Raw genomic sequence first — 18,419 nt, 5'->3', positions numbered from 1 at the left:
TTCTGCTTTATTGATTATGCAAAAGCGTTTGACTGCGTAGATCACAGCAGATTGTGGCAAGCTCTCCAAGAGATGGGAGTTCCAATTCACCTCATCTGTCTCCTCAGGAACCTGTATGAAGGGCAAGAGGTCACAGTCAGAACTGGTTATGGTCTTACTGATTGGTTTCCGATCGAGAAAGGAGTGAGGCAAGGCTGCGTACTGTCGCCCTGCCTATTTAACCTATATGCAGAGTGCATCATGAGGAAGGCCGGTCTGGACGAGTCTTCAGCTGGAGTGAAGATTGCTGGAAAACGTATCAACAACCTTAGATATGCGGATGATACCACTTTAATGGCAGAAAGTGAAGTGGAACTCAAGAGACTTCTGATGCGCGTACAAGAAGAGAGTGAGAAGTTTGGGCTTAAATTGAACATTAAAAAGGCAAATATCATGGCGTCTTGCCCTATCAAGTCCTGGAGCATCAATGGACAAGAAGTGGAAGCTGTGACAGATTTTCTGTTCTTGGGCTCCAAGATTACTTCGGAAGGAGATTGCAGCCATGAAATTAAGAGACGCCTGCTTCTGGGAAAGAGAGCAATGGTTAGCCTTGACCGCCTATGAAAGAGCAGAGACATTAGTCTGCCAACCAAGATCCGTATAACTCGTGCTATGGTCTTTCCAGTTGTGATGTATGGATGCGAGAGTTGGACTGTGAAAAAGGCAGACCGTCGAAGAATTGACGCGTTAGAATTGTGGTGCTGGCGAAGACTTGAGAGTTCCTTGGACTGCCAGAAGGTCAAATCAGTCGATATTGTCGACCACAAACCCCGACTGCTCATTGGAGGGTCAAATTCTAAATTTAAAGCTCAGCTACTTTGGTCATCTGATGAGAAGGGAGGAGTCGCTGGAGAAAGATTTGATGTTGGGAAAGGTTGAGGGTCACCGGAGAAGGGGTAGGCGGCGAACGCGATGGTTATATGGCATCCTCGAGGCGCTGCAAATGAAGTTATATGATGTTAGGAAGATAGTGAGAGACCGGAAAGCGTGGCTTGACATGGTCCATAGGGTCACGAAGTCGGACACGACTGAACGACTGAACTGAACGCGCGACTGCACAATCGTTACATATCAGCCGGTCTGCGAAGGTGCCATTCATGCGCGCCTGGGCGCCTGGGTATGAGAGAAATAACGTTGTAAGCACTTGCTACAAGTATATAAATTTAAATATGACTGCCTAACAAGACGCTTGACTGGTTTTCGTGGACTTCTGACCAAAAGCGCTAGCTGCTGAAAAGACGCACGTATGTTTGTACCTCATTGCGCGCTCTCAGACGTCGATGTACTTCGTGGGCGCGACAAGTTTTATGTCGCAGAATCGTTGCTCAAGCTATCGTGTGGCACACACATGCACTTGGCATGACAAACTCGATCGATCGCAACTGATTTCCTTTCGCAGCTACCCGTCTTCTTAGCTCACCAACAGGATATATATATATATATATATATATATATATATATATATATATATATATATATATATATATATATATATATATATATATATATATATATATATATATATATATATATATATATATATATATATATATATATATATATATATATATATATATATATATATATATATATATATATATACAGGGTCTTGAATATTTGGGGGCTGGGATTTAAAAAATTCCTATGCAAAATCTACTAACCCATTCAAGCTGAAATAACGTTCACAAAGTAGCAAAATATAGTTTACGTTATCTGATAAGTGATTCAACATCGGTACTTGCCTAGATTTTCCGAAATTGAGAAAAAACTGCTCTCGGCGGCGTGCACAATTTTCGCAGAAGAGAGTCGAAAAGCTATTTTAACATGGTGCGTCATCTGTCGGGCAGCGAGGCAAGCGCACCAACGGCCGGGATGGAGCTTGTCTCACTGCTCGACAGATGACGCATCATGTTAAAATAGCGTTTCGACTCTCTTCTGCGAAAATTGTGCACGCCGCCGAGGCAGTTTTTTTCTCGATTTCGGGAAATCTAGGCAAGTACTGATGTTGAATCACTTATCAGATAACGTAGACGATATTTTGCTACTTTTTGAACGTTATTTCAGCTCGAATGGTGTAGTAGATTTTGCATAGGAATGTTTTAAATCCCAGCCCCCAAATATTCAAAGCCCTGTACATACTACATAGGACAACGCGCGTAGGTGCCGTATCGCGGCCACGTACCACTACATATATGTGGCCACAATTACTTATAATACCGCTCCTCCATCAACAAATGCAACCATTCGCGGATCCGTTAGCAGCGAACCGTCCGGCATAGAGTTAATACAAAGTCTTTGTATTAACTCTATGCCGTCCGGGTTCTGAAGGAGACGGACTTTACAAAGCTATGCAGAACGATGCGCAGCGTCGACTACTCTTGGTCGAGCGGCGCGAACGCCATGCTGCACTTTTTTCTGCACCTCCTCTGGAGCGAGTGCAGGATGGGCGAGAACTCGCGAAGAACTAGCCCTGCACCATGACAAAACGAGGAGAGAAGTGCAGACGGCGCGCCCGGCACCGGCAAAACGAGGACGGCGGTGCTGCACTACTTGAACTTTGGTGCAGTCATATCGAAGAAACAAAAATATGGTGATATAGTTAACTGATCTAAAAAAGTAATTAAGATATTGGGAGAAAAAAAAAAAAAACATGATAGCAACAGCTACTACCCCGTTTGAAAGGGGTATTCCGTCCATCCATGCATTGTTTGCTCCATGGATACATATGGTTCGCTCCCTTCGCTCTCGGTGACGGCGTCGATCAGTCAGCCTCTCGATCAGTCTGCCTCTTCCGCCGTGGTCAGCCTTCATCGCTTTCATAGGCGGTCGGCTACCTTAGTTCAGCTTCGCTCTGGGACTCCCACTCCTAGGCGTACGGACAAGTAGTGCGTATACGTGTGCTCGCATCGTACGTGAAGAGTGATCACGTACGCCTGTGGAGTCTCTGTTCTTCGGAGTTGGAAGATTCGGTGACCCAATAATTGAGGTAAAGCGGGTAAAGTTTCGGAATGCTTAGGTTCAGGCAACTGCGCTAAATTGTAGCTTCGGCATGCTGTCTTGGTGAGGCATTTAATTAACCATGCTACCACGAGGAAAGGCGCAGTTTTTTTTTTTTTTGACATACGGAGCTCCGTGACATTTGGGGAGATTGAGTCGAATGGTACGTGTTGTCTTGACCAGTCTGCATTAATCATCATCGGCAAAGTTTCTAACCTGCAGATCGGTTTATTTTGTCGGCATTTTGAGAGTCAAAACAAATCAGCAGAGCGCGCAGCTGCACTTTCTAGTTACAAAGTTATCGTAACTCTCCCAATTTTATTAATTTTGTCGATACTAAATATACGCAAGCCGTTCGCGACTGCTGCGGCCCGGGCTTTTCCCAGAACTCTTAATTCTGAACCTCGGCCGATCTCACCCTGCAGTAAAAAGGATACTGTGAAAACACGTCACACTCAGCAAATAAGATCAGCATATTGTAATTTATGCAAACCTTTTTTGTTAAATGCTGTGAACTTATAGCGCAAGCTGGGTGACTTCCATATATTTACCCAGCATTTTAATTGTGGCCGGCTGTGCATTTCTGCTAAGTTCTCGCATCCCAACATGTACTGGTGATATGCTTTTTTTTTGACGGGGTCATACCTGAATATGCATGGGATTCCAATTTAAAGAACTGTTGGTTAAGGTAAGAGATTTGAAACAGCATATGCAAGTCTGTTTCGGCAGCTGTGCTGTTTATTAAAAGATTATACTTGTATTTTCTGTTGTTTCCCTAGTATTTGGGCAATTTTCAATATATGCTGTTAACAAATTATTTATTTGCTATAATGAACTACGTGAATCTTTTGTTTTCTGCAGAATGCAAACATCAAGATATGAGTTATACAAAAAGTGCTAGCTTAATTTAAGAAACGTCACAATCTTAAAAGAGGATCGTTATATTCATATCATCAGTTATCTTCTTAACTTCCTTTCTTTTGGATAATTGTTTGGTATTTGGTCTGACATCCCAAAGGAACTAGGGCTATTAGAGACAGAAGTTAATCTCGACCATACGAGATTATGTAACCTACATTTAAACAGAGCCCCCATGACTACTGAGCCATCGTTGCGAGGATGCTCCAAATCGTCACCATAATATAGGTCGTTGGTTTTGTTCTCTCTATTGCATATCCTGCAAAGCCTTAAGCTAGGATATCGCATCTTGTGGCGGGAGGTGGTTAGTTCGAAACCCACCACCGGACACCCAACGGTAAAAATGGGTACAAGCGTCCCCCGGCCTGGCGCTCGGCTTTTCTAGGGGTGTGCGCTTGGGAGAAGCTCCGTAAACCCTGCTGTGCCCCCCCCCCCCCCTCCACCCCCTGGTTGGTGGGCCCAAACCCAGTTTCGACCCTCACAGACTGCAAAAGTGGCTCATGTTCGCTCTCTAACCGACATTGCTGTTTTTGTGCAGTTTAACGTTCCTGCCATAATTTTCCTTTCAGTTTTTTTTCTTGCGTCTTCTCATGTCTTGTCATGTCAACATGCTCTCAACACTCTCTCAGAAGCAGTATGTTCGTCGCAACCTTGTACCTCTCAAAGTGGATCTGTGTGTATGTTTAAGATGACATGTATCGGTTGATTATCACTTCCTTACGACTGAGGCTACTCTGACAGAAAATCGAGCTGGTATTATTTGGTAAAAGCATGAAAATGAAATGCAGGCGTTATCGTTGCACAATCTTTCATTGCCAGACTATGATGTTTTTTTTTTGCTTGCTCTCTGAGGTAAGAACACACCAGCAACCGCTTCTCATTATGGAGTCTCTGTCACAATCTCTTCATCATAATTACAAATTTTAATCTAACAATGGCAAAAAGTAATCCATTTCTCCCATGGCATTTCTCAACAATTGCAATAATAAATCTCCAGCCCAACAATAAGCCCATTTAAAACTGCCATTTGTATTTTATGCTTGTTCTGTTTTTCCTTTCACCATAACCATGCCCTTGTTAGTGAATGAGTAGCCAATTCAGTGATTCCAGGAATTACTTAGGAATTGGGACTTAATGAGGAACACATTAAAGTCAAATGGTACGAAATTTGGTTCAGTGATTCCAGGAATTACTTAGGAATTGGGACTTAATGAGGAACACATTAAAGTCAAATGGTACGAAATTTGGTTAGCGGCATAACATATTTTATTATGTAACCAACAACACTTTGACAAATAAAATACGCACATTAGCGAAGCTGTGATCTTGTAGAAGAGCATCGAATTTTTGAGAACGCAAGTTATAGCTGTGTGCAAAATGCTATTGCACACATTTATGAAAAGACACCTAATTGGTTGTTGATATATATGCATCAAAGATGCTTTATATGTTGCAGAATGATCGCGTGCATAGGTGTGTATGAAATGTACATTTAACTGTGCTTGGTCTTTCATACTTATTTTCACCAGGAAGCATCCGTTCCTGTAAATTCTGTTTTTCTTTTTATACACCCGAGCTGGGCTAGAATTTATTTGTACCTGCGCTGTCAAAATGAAATTATTTTTATCCTGGCCATGGTCACATTGTACATTATATCAGTCGGTCCTGAATTTTTGTGGCAGGCAGAATACCCTTTTCTGTAAAATAAGAGGTGTTGGCTCCTGGGTCAAGTTATGTTTGCGAGCTACCAACATGCTTTTTTTTTTTACTTTGCAGGATTACTTTGATCTGAATCTCATTTGCTTACCAAGAAACCAGCATCAGTCAGTGATTTGTCGAGATGGAGAAAAGAAAGTGGAGTTTGCAACTGTTGATGCAAAGCTTTTAATGTTTGCACCACATTGAATCAGTGGTTAGGATTAGGGTAGTACGATGGAGAGAAACACAGGGCACCATTATACTATGCAATGTCAGCGTAATAAAGAACCCCAAGTGGTCACTTATAACTGATGCCGATCGCTTTGGGACTTTAAACCTTATAAAATAAAACCAACTTCTTCATGTCTCCTGCTCACTTTGCAGCCATGGTGACGCAAAATAGTCACACTGGGCCTGGTCAGCCTGATGCAATTGAGTATAAGCCACGGCATGCTGAATGCAAGATATCCTCTGTACCCGTGGGCACTGCTGAAGCTGATACTGGAACGCCTTCTGAAGCTGGACAATCTCCTTACAACACTGGTGGTACTGCTCGGGAAGCAAGGATGTCTGCTCCTCCGAGTATTGCTAGAACAGTGCCTGATGGTGGCCAGTCTTCCCCAGGCAGTGCCGAAACACGACCTGAAATCAATCAGTCCGTGCCACACAATGCTCGTGCTCCTCGTGAGGGAATCAAGTGTGCTTCCAGTGGGGCGGGATCTCCTCCCAAACCGGGGCCGCTGTGCCCCAGGTGTGCTGCGGGATCTCCTCCCAAACCGGGGCCGCTATGCCCCAGGTGTGCTGCGGCAACTGCTTCTTCCAAGGTGGGCTTTATGGTCAAATGCATACTCAGATTTCTTGTTTTAAAAATTGTGGAAGTATCTTTCTAAAGTTAGCTTTGCAAACATTGCAGCTGCAATTGTTTGACGCGTTAAGGGTGTGAACAATACTGCTGCTCTCTCTTTCTTTAATTTTATGCCCTCCAACCCGGCCTTTTTGTGGATTTTTTTTTTATGTTAAAAGTTTATGCCGCAAAAACTTGTTACAAAGCTGCGGCTGTGCAGCTCATACTGAGCAGGAGCTGCGTGCTTGATGTATAGTGAGGGGAGGCAGGCCAGCAGTGTGGTTGCCTGACACTCTGAAATCGCAGCATGATATTTTTTCAGATCAGTGGGGACACAAACTTTCTTTACTCACTTTGACTACCTCCGAGGCCAGCTGTGTTACAGAAGCAGTGCGAGGTATCAGAATTATTAATGCCCGGTTTCGTTAACTAAACTCGCCTAATTCAAATAGCCGGTATATCAGAATGTGGCGTATTAGTCAACATATAAATGGCATTAAGCGGCTCTTGTTTATTCGAAATCTGCACCACTAATGGAATACAACTCGAGTGAAGCAGCAAATACACCCCTCATAAGAGGTTGGTCCTATTGTGGGGGTGTCTGTTGTAATTGATGGTTGATCCTCTAGCTCCCGGCAGCCCCCTGTGGCATCACAGCTTGTATAAATGCTTGGTTCTTGTCCGTGAGCAGAGGCGCCTGTCAACAACAAAGGAATCATTTTCTAGGTGGCATTATTATAGGTACCTAAATTCTTTGCACACAGTGAGACTGCTGGGAAAATAATTTATTTTGGTAGTTGCGTCACCATTATAACAGTTTTGTATCGCCTCCGGCCATATTGAGTTGCACCTCGATTGATAGCAGCAGGTAGCAGTATTTCGCAGAAATTCTGTTCGAATCACGACTTGCGACTTCTGATTGCTGGACGACTACTGTGAAGGGCAGTATTAAGGGATTTCGTTCAGAAAAATGTTTGGGTGTGAGATTTCTGCCTTGAAGTGCAATGGGTATCGAAATAATTTTCGGGCTAAATTCACAGTCTGGTTTCATTGTTAATCATATGTCACCGTCAGGCTCCTATCTAGCAGCGACGCTACTTGGCTGTTTCAATTTTGGGCCTGTTCCATCACGCTGACTTCTCGTCAGCCACACTATCAAATGCAGCGTGATCGCATCTCGCACAGTGCTGAGACGCAATACTCTGCTGCTTCCAAATATATATATTGTAGTTACCGGAAGCAGAGCCACCGCGTTGAGTGCCATTACATGGGCAGGGTGACGCAAGGAGAACTGCTGTGTCGCACTAGGTCTGAGACACACTGATATCAGTCTGGCGTGACGCAACAAGAACAAGGCTAGGTGTTTATACCCAGCCGCTGATGTGGCACAATGAAGCTGACGACGAAGTTGCCAGTGTATGAAGAGTAAGCAGTAATTACTGCTGAATGGTCGAAAGAGGCCTTTCCAGCCACGCTTTGCAGTTTGATTGCAGCTGCTCATTGGTCATGCTTTCAAGAAATGTATGATATCGAATTTCTTTGTGGTACCAAAGATAAGCTTCTATAGAAAGATATCTCTGTACAGGGGACTATTTGAGGACGGCGCATCTAATGATAATTGTCCCTAAATTGCAAAACGGAGTGTAAATAAATGCCTTGAGCTTTCCTCGTTTGATTGTTATACTGATCCAACACTTATTATTTTTGGTATTTCTTGATTAGATATTGTGTTATATATATATATATATATATATATATATATATATATATATATATATATATACAGGTTCATATTACACACGCGGTTTTTACGGTCAGCACAGAAAGTGACCACATGCTAAGAGCTCAGTGGTGGAAGGTCCTTATAAGCTTTCTAATGTCAGGAAACCCCAGTGTCTTTCACGTGGTGCTGAGGTCATGAAAACTCATGCCATCTCTCCAGAAATTCTTTGGATTAATAATGCTTGCCTATATAGCCAAAAGGCCTGCTGTAAGCAGCTACATTATGGTTGAAGCTAACAAAAAGTAAAGGAGGGAAATGAGGTGTGCATGGCCTTCAGCCCATGAAAAGCTATTTACTAAAGCAACAAAACATGCACCAGCAATAGGTATCTTATCTGCTCTCTCTTCAATGCAAAACGTGTTAGGTTAGCTTCATCAGCACCCAATTTACAAACTCAAATTGGCCCACACCTGCGCGAAAGAAAAAAAAAAAAGAAAACAAGTTTCGAAGGTGCCCCTCTGTGAGCGGGCATGCCCAGCAAGCCTCAGGGATGTCATTGGGGAGGTTTGCACGTGGGGATGTGTCACTCAAATCAGTTCCGAGCTGTGGGCAGGAGCGAGGTTTTAAATTCGTCTCGAATACTCACAAAGACCAGCCTCTGGGGATTTCTTGGATTAGAAGATAACCACGAGTATCATTTCAAGAGTTCATTATGTTCCTGAGAGAATCTAGAGAGCAAGTACCCCGAGAAACAAGAGTTTTGTGAAGTCTGGTTTGAGAACCGCTGGTTTACACAAATGACCGAAACGGTGCAGGTGCTGCATACTTACAGTGTTGTGGCTTGTTTGCTATTGAGCTTGAATCATGAGCGCACCTTCACTTTCTACTTTGCATTGTTAGTATTTGATTCTGTGTGAAATTTGTCACCTTTTTTTTTGCAGGTTCTCTGGAAAACTATTGCTGTAACAGGTGCGTTATGTCCTTTCTGTATCTCTTTCTTTTAGGGGCATGTGAATATTAAAATTTTCTAGTACGAATTGAATATAAATTTTGCGAAAAAAAGAAGCCTTCATATATCGAATAGAGGTGTTGAGTATCTGATCACTGAGGAAAAAGAAGGGGAAATTAAAGAATAGCAAACATTGCTTATCTTGTTCAATTAGAAATCCATAAGGTGTTTGCAAATAGAAATAGCTAAAATGGCTCTGAAATGTATACCTAACTGAAAAATTCTGTTTTAAATGTTCGAAAAATGTTAAAAAGGACCTGCATGAAACCTGGTGGAGCTGCTGCTGAATTCAGTAAATTCGTTATTTTGGCCTTCAAAGGTCTAGAAAAAGATATCTGAATTAACTAAAAATTTAATTATCAAATGAACCTGAGAAAATTGTCGAAAACTGTTTCCATCACAGTAATTTTATGTGAACATCTGCACGATGACTGTATGCATCTGGATGACTCCGAAGTGGGAATGAAATTTTTATCCTGTTTCATTGAGTTATAACTCTAGAACCTTAGTGCTGTTAGAGGAACTAGAGGGTATGAAATGGGATGTCATAGGGCTTAGTGAGGTTAGGAGGCCGAATGAGGCATATACTGTACTGAAGGATGGGCATGTACTGTGTTATCGAGGTTTACCGGAGAGGCGATAACTATAGGAGTAGGTTTCCTTGTCAATAAGTATACAGCGGGTAATATAGATTAATTCTATAGTATTAATGAGAGTGTGGCAGGCATCGTAATTAGGCTTAATAAGTGGTATAAACTGAAAGTTGTACAGGCCTATGCACCTACATGTAGTTACGATGACCAGGCAGTTGAAAGCTTCTACGAAGATGTAGAATCGGCAATGCGAAAAAGGCGCAGTATACTGTACTAATGGGCGACTTCAATGCCAAGGTAGGAAAAAAGCAGGCAGGAGACCAGGCAGTAGGTGACTATGGCATTGGTTCTAGGAATAGCAGGGGGGGGATACTGGTTGAGGCTGCAGAGCGCAATAACTTAAGAATCATGAATACCTTCTTCAGCAAACGGAAGAACCGGAAATGGACATGGAAAAGTCCTAACGGGGAGACTAAAAATGAAATTGACTTCATAATGTGTTCAACACCCGCCATTATGCAAGATGTAGAGGAATCGGGAAAGTGCGATGCAGTGACCACAGGATGGTGAGGTGCCGAATTAGCCTAAATCTGAAGAAGGAACGCAACAGATTAGTAAGAAAGAAACCCATTAACGAATTAGCGGTGAGGGGGAGGGCAGAAGAGTTCAGGATCTCGCTACAGAATAGATATTCAGCTGTAAGCGAGGATGGCGACATTACCCTAGAAGCAATGAACAATAATTTCAGAGATATCATTACTGAGTGCGCCGTAGAAGTAGGCGGTAGGACAGTTAGCATACCGGTAAGCTGTCTAAGGAGAAGAAATATTTGATTAAGAAACGCCAGAGTATGAAAGCTTCCAATCCAAAAGACCAGATCGAATTGGCCGAGATATCAAAGCTAATCAATAAGCGCAAGGTGGCCGATATAAGGAAGTATAACATGGAGAAAATTGAACATGCTGTAAAGAACGGGGGAAGCCTTAAAACGGTAAAGAAATTGGGCATAGGCAAAAACCAGATGTATGCGATTAGAGACAAGGCGGGCAACGTCATCACGAATATGGACAAGATAGTCAAAGTAGCCGAGGAGTTCTATACAGATCTCTACAGTAGCCAAAGTAGTCAGGACCGTAATGAGATTGGCGGTAGGGAAAAACAGTCAGACGTTCCACCAGTGTCGAAGGACGAGGTCAAGAAAGCATTAGAGACTATGAAAAGGGGGAAATCAGCTGGAGAGGATCAGATAACTACAGATTTGGTGAAGGACGTGCCTGATGTTATCGACGGTACCGGAACCATGGAAGAATGCAAACATTATCCTCATTCATGAGAAAGGGGACTCTAAGGACCTTAAAAATTGCAGACCAATCAGCTTACTGTCTGTTACGTATAAGGTATTTACTAAGGTAATCGCTAATAGAATAAGGACAACCTTAGACTGCAATCAAGCAAAGGATCAAGCAGGTTTTCGGAAACGGTACTCTACTATCGATCATATCCATACCGTCAATCAGGTGATAGAAAAATGCTCGGAATATAACCAGCCCTTATACATAGCATTCATTAATTACGAAAAAGCATTTGACTCAGTTGAAACCTCGACGGCGATGCAGGCATTGCGAAATCAGGGGGTAAGACGAGCCGTACGTGAAAGTGCTGGAAGATATATATAGTGGCTGCACAGCAACCATAGCTCTGCATAAAGAAAGTAACAAAATTCTCATAAAGAAAGGTGTTAGGCAAGGAGACACAATCTCCCCAGTACTATTCACAGCTTACTTAGAGGAAGTATTCAAAGACTTGGAATGGGAGCAGTTAGGGATAAGGATAGATTTAGAATACCTCAGTAGTAATCTCCGATTTGCAGATGACATTGCCTTGCTAAGCAACTCGGGGGATGAACTGCAAATAATGATTGATGACCTAGACAGAAAAAGTAGAAAGGTAGGCTTGAAAATCAATATGCAGAAGACTAAGGTAATGTTCAACAGCCTCGGGAAGGAACAGCAGTTTACATTAGGTAGCGAAGTACTAGAAGTAGTAGGCGAATATGTCTACTTAGGACAGGTAGTAACAGCAGATCTGGACCATGAAAAGGAAATAACAAGAAGTATAAGATTGGGATGGAGGGCATTTGGCAAGCACTCGCAGATTATGACTAGCAGCTTACCGGTATCGCTCAAGAGGAAAGTATACAACAGTTGCATCTTACCTGTACTCACCTATGGGGCTGAAAAGTGGAGGCTAACCAAGAGAGTTCTACTTAAGTTGAGGACAACCCAGAGGGCTATGGAACGAAAAATGGAAGGGGTAACATTAAGAGATAGGAAGCGTGCAGAGTGGGTCAGAGAAATAACTCAAGTTACGGACATTCTAGTGGAAATTAAGAAGAAGAAATGGGCATGGGCAGGACATGTAGTGCGAAGAGAGGATAACCGATGGTCGCTTAGGGTAACAAACTGGATTCCAAGGGAAGGAAAGCGTAGCAGGGGGCGGCAGAAAGTTAGGTGGGGGGATGAGGTTAAGAAGTTCGCAGGGGTCAAGTGGATGCAGCTAGCACAGAACCGGGTTAATTGGAGAAATATGGGAAAGGCCTTTGCCCTGCAGTGGATATAGTCAGGTTGATGATGATGATGATGATTGTGTGCTTCGCTTTGCGCACACTGTCGGGAAGGCCCTCTTCAAAGACAAAAGGGGAGGTTACTCTTCACGATATGGTCTCGTCACGTTTTCACGATGCTTCACTGCAAAGTCAACGCATTGTGTGTGGTGAAGTATGCACTGCTATGAAACTCAGGTGAATTGGAAATTTTTCGCTTTATCCGATAATTTGGAAAAGGGTGTTGCACGCAAAGCTGTGTTCTTATGTTCTGAAATGCATCGCTCAAGGAATCAGGAAATCAGCACCTTTGAAATAATTACTCTTGTGCAAAAAGTGCCGAGATATGAACATTTAGATTTATCTGGCAGCTCTTGCCTGTGTTTCTCTGTGTCTCGGCCGAATATTGGGAAATTTAAATAAATAGAAACTAGAGGCTTTTGCTTGAGGGGAGTTGTCAATTGCTTCAGCCGATGGAAATGAGCATGACATAAGGCTGCGAACCTCGATCATGAAGCTTTATTGCAAAATGCAATGGATGGTAGTTAAATAGCAGCTGCATTACTTTTCGAGAATTTCGCGATATTCAAGGGTTCAAATCTACATAGGCTGTAGGTAATGCATGCAAATTGTTTTTGCGCTAGCATTCAAACTGATGGTGTAATCGACGATTACACCTCGAGCTTCTCCTCACAGCACTAAAGTTCTGTGGAGAAGTTAAGTGATGACGTCATGGACGGTACTATTTCTGATGTTCGTTGCCTTCGCCCACGTACTGCTGCACATTTTCAGACGGTGCTAATCAACATTCTAGGGCTTTCTTTTCGGCAGCCTTCTTTTCATTTCTTCAAACCAAGTGTGTCTATGTAGAAAACGTACCGGTACCGTCAATGACGTCATCATGCGCTGCTGTGCAGTGCGGTGAAGCCTGATAGCCATGGCGATTTTATTCGCTAATTGCGCCATTGTTTCAAAAGCTAGCGCCAAGATATTTCGCATGCTTTAAGTACTAGTTATAATCATTCAACAGCTTGAAACTCTCGAAAACTAAAACCGGTGCACCTTCCCTTTAAGGAAAACCGTGTCGAAGGGATGCCAAGGACAAATGGAAATTGGCCTGTGTCAATAGATCACCGAATTCCACAGAATTCCACCAGCAGTTTTCACAAGTAAACTATGACGTGTGAAGACAGTTTGTTATCTGTGAATTTGTGAGGGTAGTGTGTATTGTGCACTTGTACTTTAGTCGAAGAATTAAGGGCACCTGGCAGAGAGGTAGGAAACAAAGTTGAACTAATGTTATAAGAGCGTGTCCACATGGGCTGCATGTTGCTAGGCCGAGCGAGAGCCTGGGACATGTAGTACTGTTGGCGTAGCTAGCATAATAATTTAACAACTAAGTTTAATAATAAATAATTGCTTCACAGGAAGGGAAATGCGCAGTATCTGTCACACTTGTTGCTGTGGTCACCTGAACCTTAACCACTGCATCTCCCCGGGTAGGACCGAGCTTAATAGCGAGTTTCCCGACTTCGACTTTGAAATAGGCTATACGCGTTGGAGCATGAAATGATGGTTACATAATTTTTCTCAGTCTCGATGTCACAAGGTGCTGTCAAGTGATGGGAAGATTTTTAACTGAGTTAATAATCCTTTTGCTGCAGGAAAAATGAAGCATAGTGAGGAGGAGCCCTTGAATAAAGCTTAAGTATGATCAACAACAGTTGGATGAAGTTGTCATCAGTTTCCAAGTGTCTTGCCTCAAGTCGCTGCAAATATGTCTTCAAAAATTCATCAGTAGATCGTAAAATAACATGCGGGGCGCAACATGGATAGCACAGATTGTGCAGTGGCCTACAGAGGAAGCGTGTAAGGAGTGAACAGGAAATATTGGCAGAATCGAGACATTCTGAGTACGATATAGAGGTAAAAGAGTTGTCGGCTTTCTGCATTGGGTAACAAATGTAGTAGAGAAGTTATGAACCCGCATAATAACCAAGCTAAGTAACTTCTAATTTTTAAAATTGTGGAGAAATGGGTATTCTAGGAGTAAATAATGAACAGTTTTGGAGAGGGATAGGTAATGCAGCAAAAGGATGTGTAAGAAGAGGCGCTAGGGTAATGCCCTATATTTTGTATTTATAAACGACCAAACTTTGTGCAGGTGATATAGAAGCATGCTTATTCAAACATAATTCGACTCAAAAAAGCAGTGTCAAAGAAATGGTAAAATGATGAAGTAATTGATTAGGTTACTGTTGCTTACAGCAGCTTGGGTACTCAGGAGGCAAATTTCCAGTAGGCTCAGGGCAACATACTGAAGTCAGTTTATGCGGGCGCTTAGTAATCAGCATGACAATAAGATGACATTCAGGCCAGAAAGTGTTTGGTTCTTGAAATATACCCTTCGTGGATATGCCTGCTTGCAATGCTGCTGTCATTCCTTCGTGATACGTGAGGGTGAAAGAAATTGGTAGTTTCGTTTTCCTTGCTTGATGATTGGGGCTCGAGAGTTAGTTATATGCATAGTACGGTCCATTGTTAAAGTGAACATAAGGCTGTGTTGCTGCCATGCCTTTCAAAGCCCTTCTGAGAGAGCCAGCGACAAACGATAGTACAAGATGCGTGCGCAGTAAGATAAAGCCGACTGCTCTTCCCGAATATGCACTTGGTGCTATCCATTTTTGCTAATCGTCAGCGGCAGTGTTTTGCAAAGTGTTGATGCCGCACGATCTCATGTTCCCTTTAACAATGGGTCGTACTGTACTTGTAAAAGAACCTAGAAGATATCAGCACAATGAACGCGCCTGTGGTTACGGATGGAACACGGTATCTTTTCTTGACGTTTTAAATATATATTCTTTTCCTGCACAGTTGGAACAGCTGTGGCCGTGGGTGGAGGTGCTGTGGTCTTGGCGCCCCTTGTACTGTCGGCGGCAGGATTTGGCGCTGCTGGAGTAGCGGCAGGGTCATTAGCCACAGGAATCCAGTCGACGATGGGCGGTGTCATTGTCAAGGGCAGCTGGTTTGCTCTGTGCCAGAGTTGGGGAGCTGTGGGCATTCCGGCTGCTGTACAAGGTCTGCTGGGTGCATCCGGAGCAGCAATTGGTGGCACTGCTGGCGGCCTTACAGCTTTCTTCAAAGGAAAAGGACGGAAAAAGGAATCGTCTGAGGACTCGGAGAAGAAGCCTGAAGAGAAGCCACGAGAAGAACCTGATGGCACTGCAGAAAAGAGATTCGAAAAGAAACTAAGAGAGGAAGATGCAGGGGAACCGGATGGTGAGGCGGAAAAACAAAAGCAACAAGAAATTGCCGTACATTTGTGTCCTCGCTGTGGTGCAATATATTTTTGGGACGGCGTTCAGTGGAAAAATGCAGATTAGTATTCAACTGGAGAGAGAGAATGGATGCGGAACCGGAAATTTATAGCCTGTACCTAGAGGCCACAACATAAGAACTATACTGAAGTGTTGACACTCCGTCCGGCAGCTTGATCAGATCTGGTTCACTGCTGCTCCCCCCCTCCGCTTTTTTTTTTGAACACGTATGGTTGGCACACATCATGGCATGATACTGCAGTGGTTGTACTGCAGGTGTTGCATGCCCACTCGGTGACGCATTTTGTACGTGTGCTTGATTAACATTTCGTTACCATGGCAAAAATGAGTGATTGATAAGTCTCAGACACATTTTTTGTTGCAGAATGTATGGCACGTAAAAATGCTTACACATGTAGCTGGATCACCTAGGTACATGTTGCCTGAGTTTGCAGAACCTGTGATCACCGCAAAAAAGGCCAGCACAGTGAAAAATTTCGCGGTAAGCGACATGGTTCTCAATGCTTTGCCGTGCAATGATTATTGTAAGCTGGATGCAAATGAGTAGAGATAGAAGGGTGGCGTCTGCTGTGGTCGTGAAAATATGCGAGCATCAAAGATCGACATCTTCCTTCTGAGCAGAAAAGGTTGGGATACTGGAAAACCTTCCTTCTTGGTTTATGCCTAAATATAGATGAAAATGAAGCGTGGTACTGTCAGACTACTATAGCCGATTATCAGTGTATATTGAGTTGGGAATCTGACTGGCTACTTTTTTTCACTCGTTACATGCATGCATTCTTTCCACTGATCAAAGGTGACGTGCTTTGCTGAACGCATTGTATACAGCTTCTTTGAATGTTTTTCTTTGACTTTTATGTGGTATTTTGCTCACGACCAGGCCATATCAGCGTTCCGGTGCAGCTATGTTTGCAGTTATCTAGAATAGCAATTTTGTTGTAATATTTTATAGTGTGGTTTTCTATGGAATGTTTCTTTTTTGGTTTTAGAGTAAGGCTTTCTTTCAGACTTATTTTTGAGTTTCTTGTTTTCGGTGCAATTAATATATATGCATGGAGGCTGAATGTTTGCACGAATGTGGTAAAAGTGAATACTCATTGGGAAGGTTTGCACTATATGCACGTTCTATCTGGTGATGTGTGTAACTGGAGATACTTTATCCATATTCAGCAGGGGCCGTATTCTCTAAGCTTTCAATTTCATTTGGTCGGAAGTCAGCAAGTGGCCATTTGCAATAATTGCAAGGTAGGGGGTCCCGTTATTGACGACTCCATTTGCCACATACACCGGCTAACCACTTACTGCATTATGAAGCCAATGCTGAGATGTCGCTGACAATGAGCCAATGGTCCAGTCGCTTCCCGCGAATGCTTAAAATATGCCGCGGTTCAGTGACCCAATCATTACTAGAAGACCAAATGAATTCAAACTGGAAAATGAAAGCGTATGGAGTATGGCCCCAAAATGAGGTCTATTCGTGATCTGTCTTGCTCTTCTTTTTGGGCTAAGTTTTGAGTTTGTATTTGTACTGTGCATGTTGAGACTATCTGTACACGGATGTATTTTGCATATAACACCTTTCGGTAACAATGGCTGCTTGTAAGTTTATGCGAAATTTAAGTGGTCAGCCCAGCTATGCAGAAACAAATTTCAAGCAGGTGGAAACTTACGTATTGGATTGAATAAAGCTTTGTTAACCTCCTATGACACTGTTTTCATCAGTTCTGAATGCTACAAGCTTTTGATATCAGTTTCTGGAGTAGAAAGTTCATTTAATGTCTAATGGCTTGCAGCAGTTCTGAACTCTGTGGGATTCTGTTCTGTATTTCATGGCATGTAGGGCTTAATGCCCCACAACGAGGGATGACATGACAGTGGAGGGCTGCTCAATAATTTCAATTATCTGAGTTTTTTTGACATGTATTGACATCATACATTACACAAGTGCCTTGCAATTCCAGCTTGTTCTTGCACTTCCGGCACTGTGCATACCACAACTTGCACCTGCTTTGCAATTGCCCTGACATCATCCACTCCCTGAGATAACCTCTCTGCGATGTGCACGGCATCATTATTGAGGCTATCGTTCTGTCCCGCTGCTACTATAGCTAGGTTGCGCCCTGCAGTATTGTTTGAGTTTTTTCTTGGTTTTCCTCATTACAGCGTAATTGTCTCTCCGAGAAAGTTCACAGTGATACTCGCTTATCACCTTTGACGTGTTCGGAGATGAATCGGCTGCACCTCATGTTAGAATCTCCGGTTATAAGCACCGGGATGCCCATGTTTCTTCCCAAATGCTGTCTCCTGATTCCGGTTTTCTGGCCCCCTCTCTGAAAACTTGCTTTTACACAGAGCCTCGGCAGATACAGAGTACGTTGCTAGCAGAGTGGAAACCAAGTCCCACTGCATCACTGATCATCGCAGCGTCATCATTGGTATAAAGAATAAATGCCTAGTCGTTACCTGAACAGTTTTTCTTGTCTATACAATAGAGCTAAACCAAACGCTTAACCACAAGCTACAACCACAAGCGTATCCATGGAGCCGCTGCTTTCGCAATTCAACTAGGGTTAACCTGAGCTAAAGCACAGCCAATGTATTGTTAAAAGGGTGAGTTCTTAGCCCAGCCTTTCAGGGCCATTGTTTCCCGAGTTAGAC

At 43.0% G+C, this 18,419-nt stretch overlaps 1 protein-coding gene across 1 annotated transcript; it reads left to right on the top strand.

The window, feature by feature from the left end:
- Positions 1-1,954: 1,954 nt before the first annotated feature.
- Positions 1,955-17,465, top strand: LOC146173682 (uncharacterized). Its single transcript, XM_084584532.1, has 4 exons — positions 1,955-2,031; positions 6,037-6,476; positions 9,161-9,188; positions 15,298-17,465. The coding sequence occupies exons 2-4, from the start codon at positions 6,039-6,041 to the stop codon at positions 15,804-15,806; spliced, it is 975 nt and encodes a 324-aa protein (XP_084440658.1). The 5' UTR covers positions 1,955-2,031; positions 6,037-6,038; the 3' UTR covers positions 15,807-17,465.
- The last annotated feature ends 954 nt before the right edge of the window (positions 17,466-18,419 follow it).

The sequence above is a fragment of the Amblyomma maculatum genome, chromosome 11 (genome assembly GCF_055883805.1).
Source record: "Amblyomma maculatum isolate TAMU_Amacu chromosome 11, ASM5588380v1, whole genome shotgun sequence".
NCBI classification, from domain to species: domain Eukaryota; kingdom Metazoa; phylum Arthropoda; class Arachnida; order Ixodida; family Ixodidae; genus Amblyomma; species Amblyomma maculatum.
The sequence above is the reverse complement of the archived record's forward strand: the minus strand, read 5'-3'. Positions and strand labels throughout refer to the sequence as shown.

Bases quoted from the DNA above. Each gene is read 5' to 3' on its own strand.
- LOC146173682 (XM_084584532.1), top strand. From the start codon at position 6,039: ATGGTGACGCAAAATAGTCACACTGGGCCTGGTCAGCCTGATGCAATT. The intron at 6,477-9,160 runs GTGGGCTTTATG...TTTTTTTTGCAG, and splicing joins CGGCAACTGCTTCTTCCAAG to GTTCTCTGGAAAACTATTGC. The intron at 9,189-15,297 runs GTGCGTTATGTC...TTTCCTGCACAG, and splicing joins GAAAACTATTGCTGTAACAG to TTGGAACAGCTGTGGCCGTG.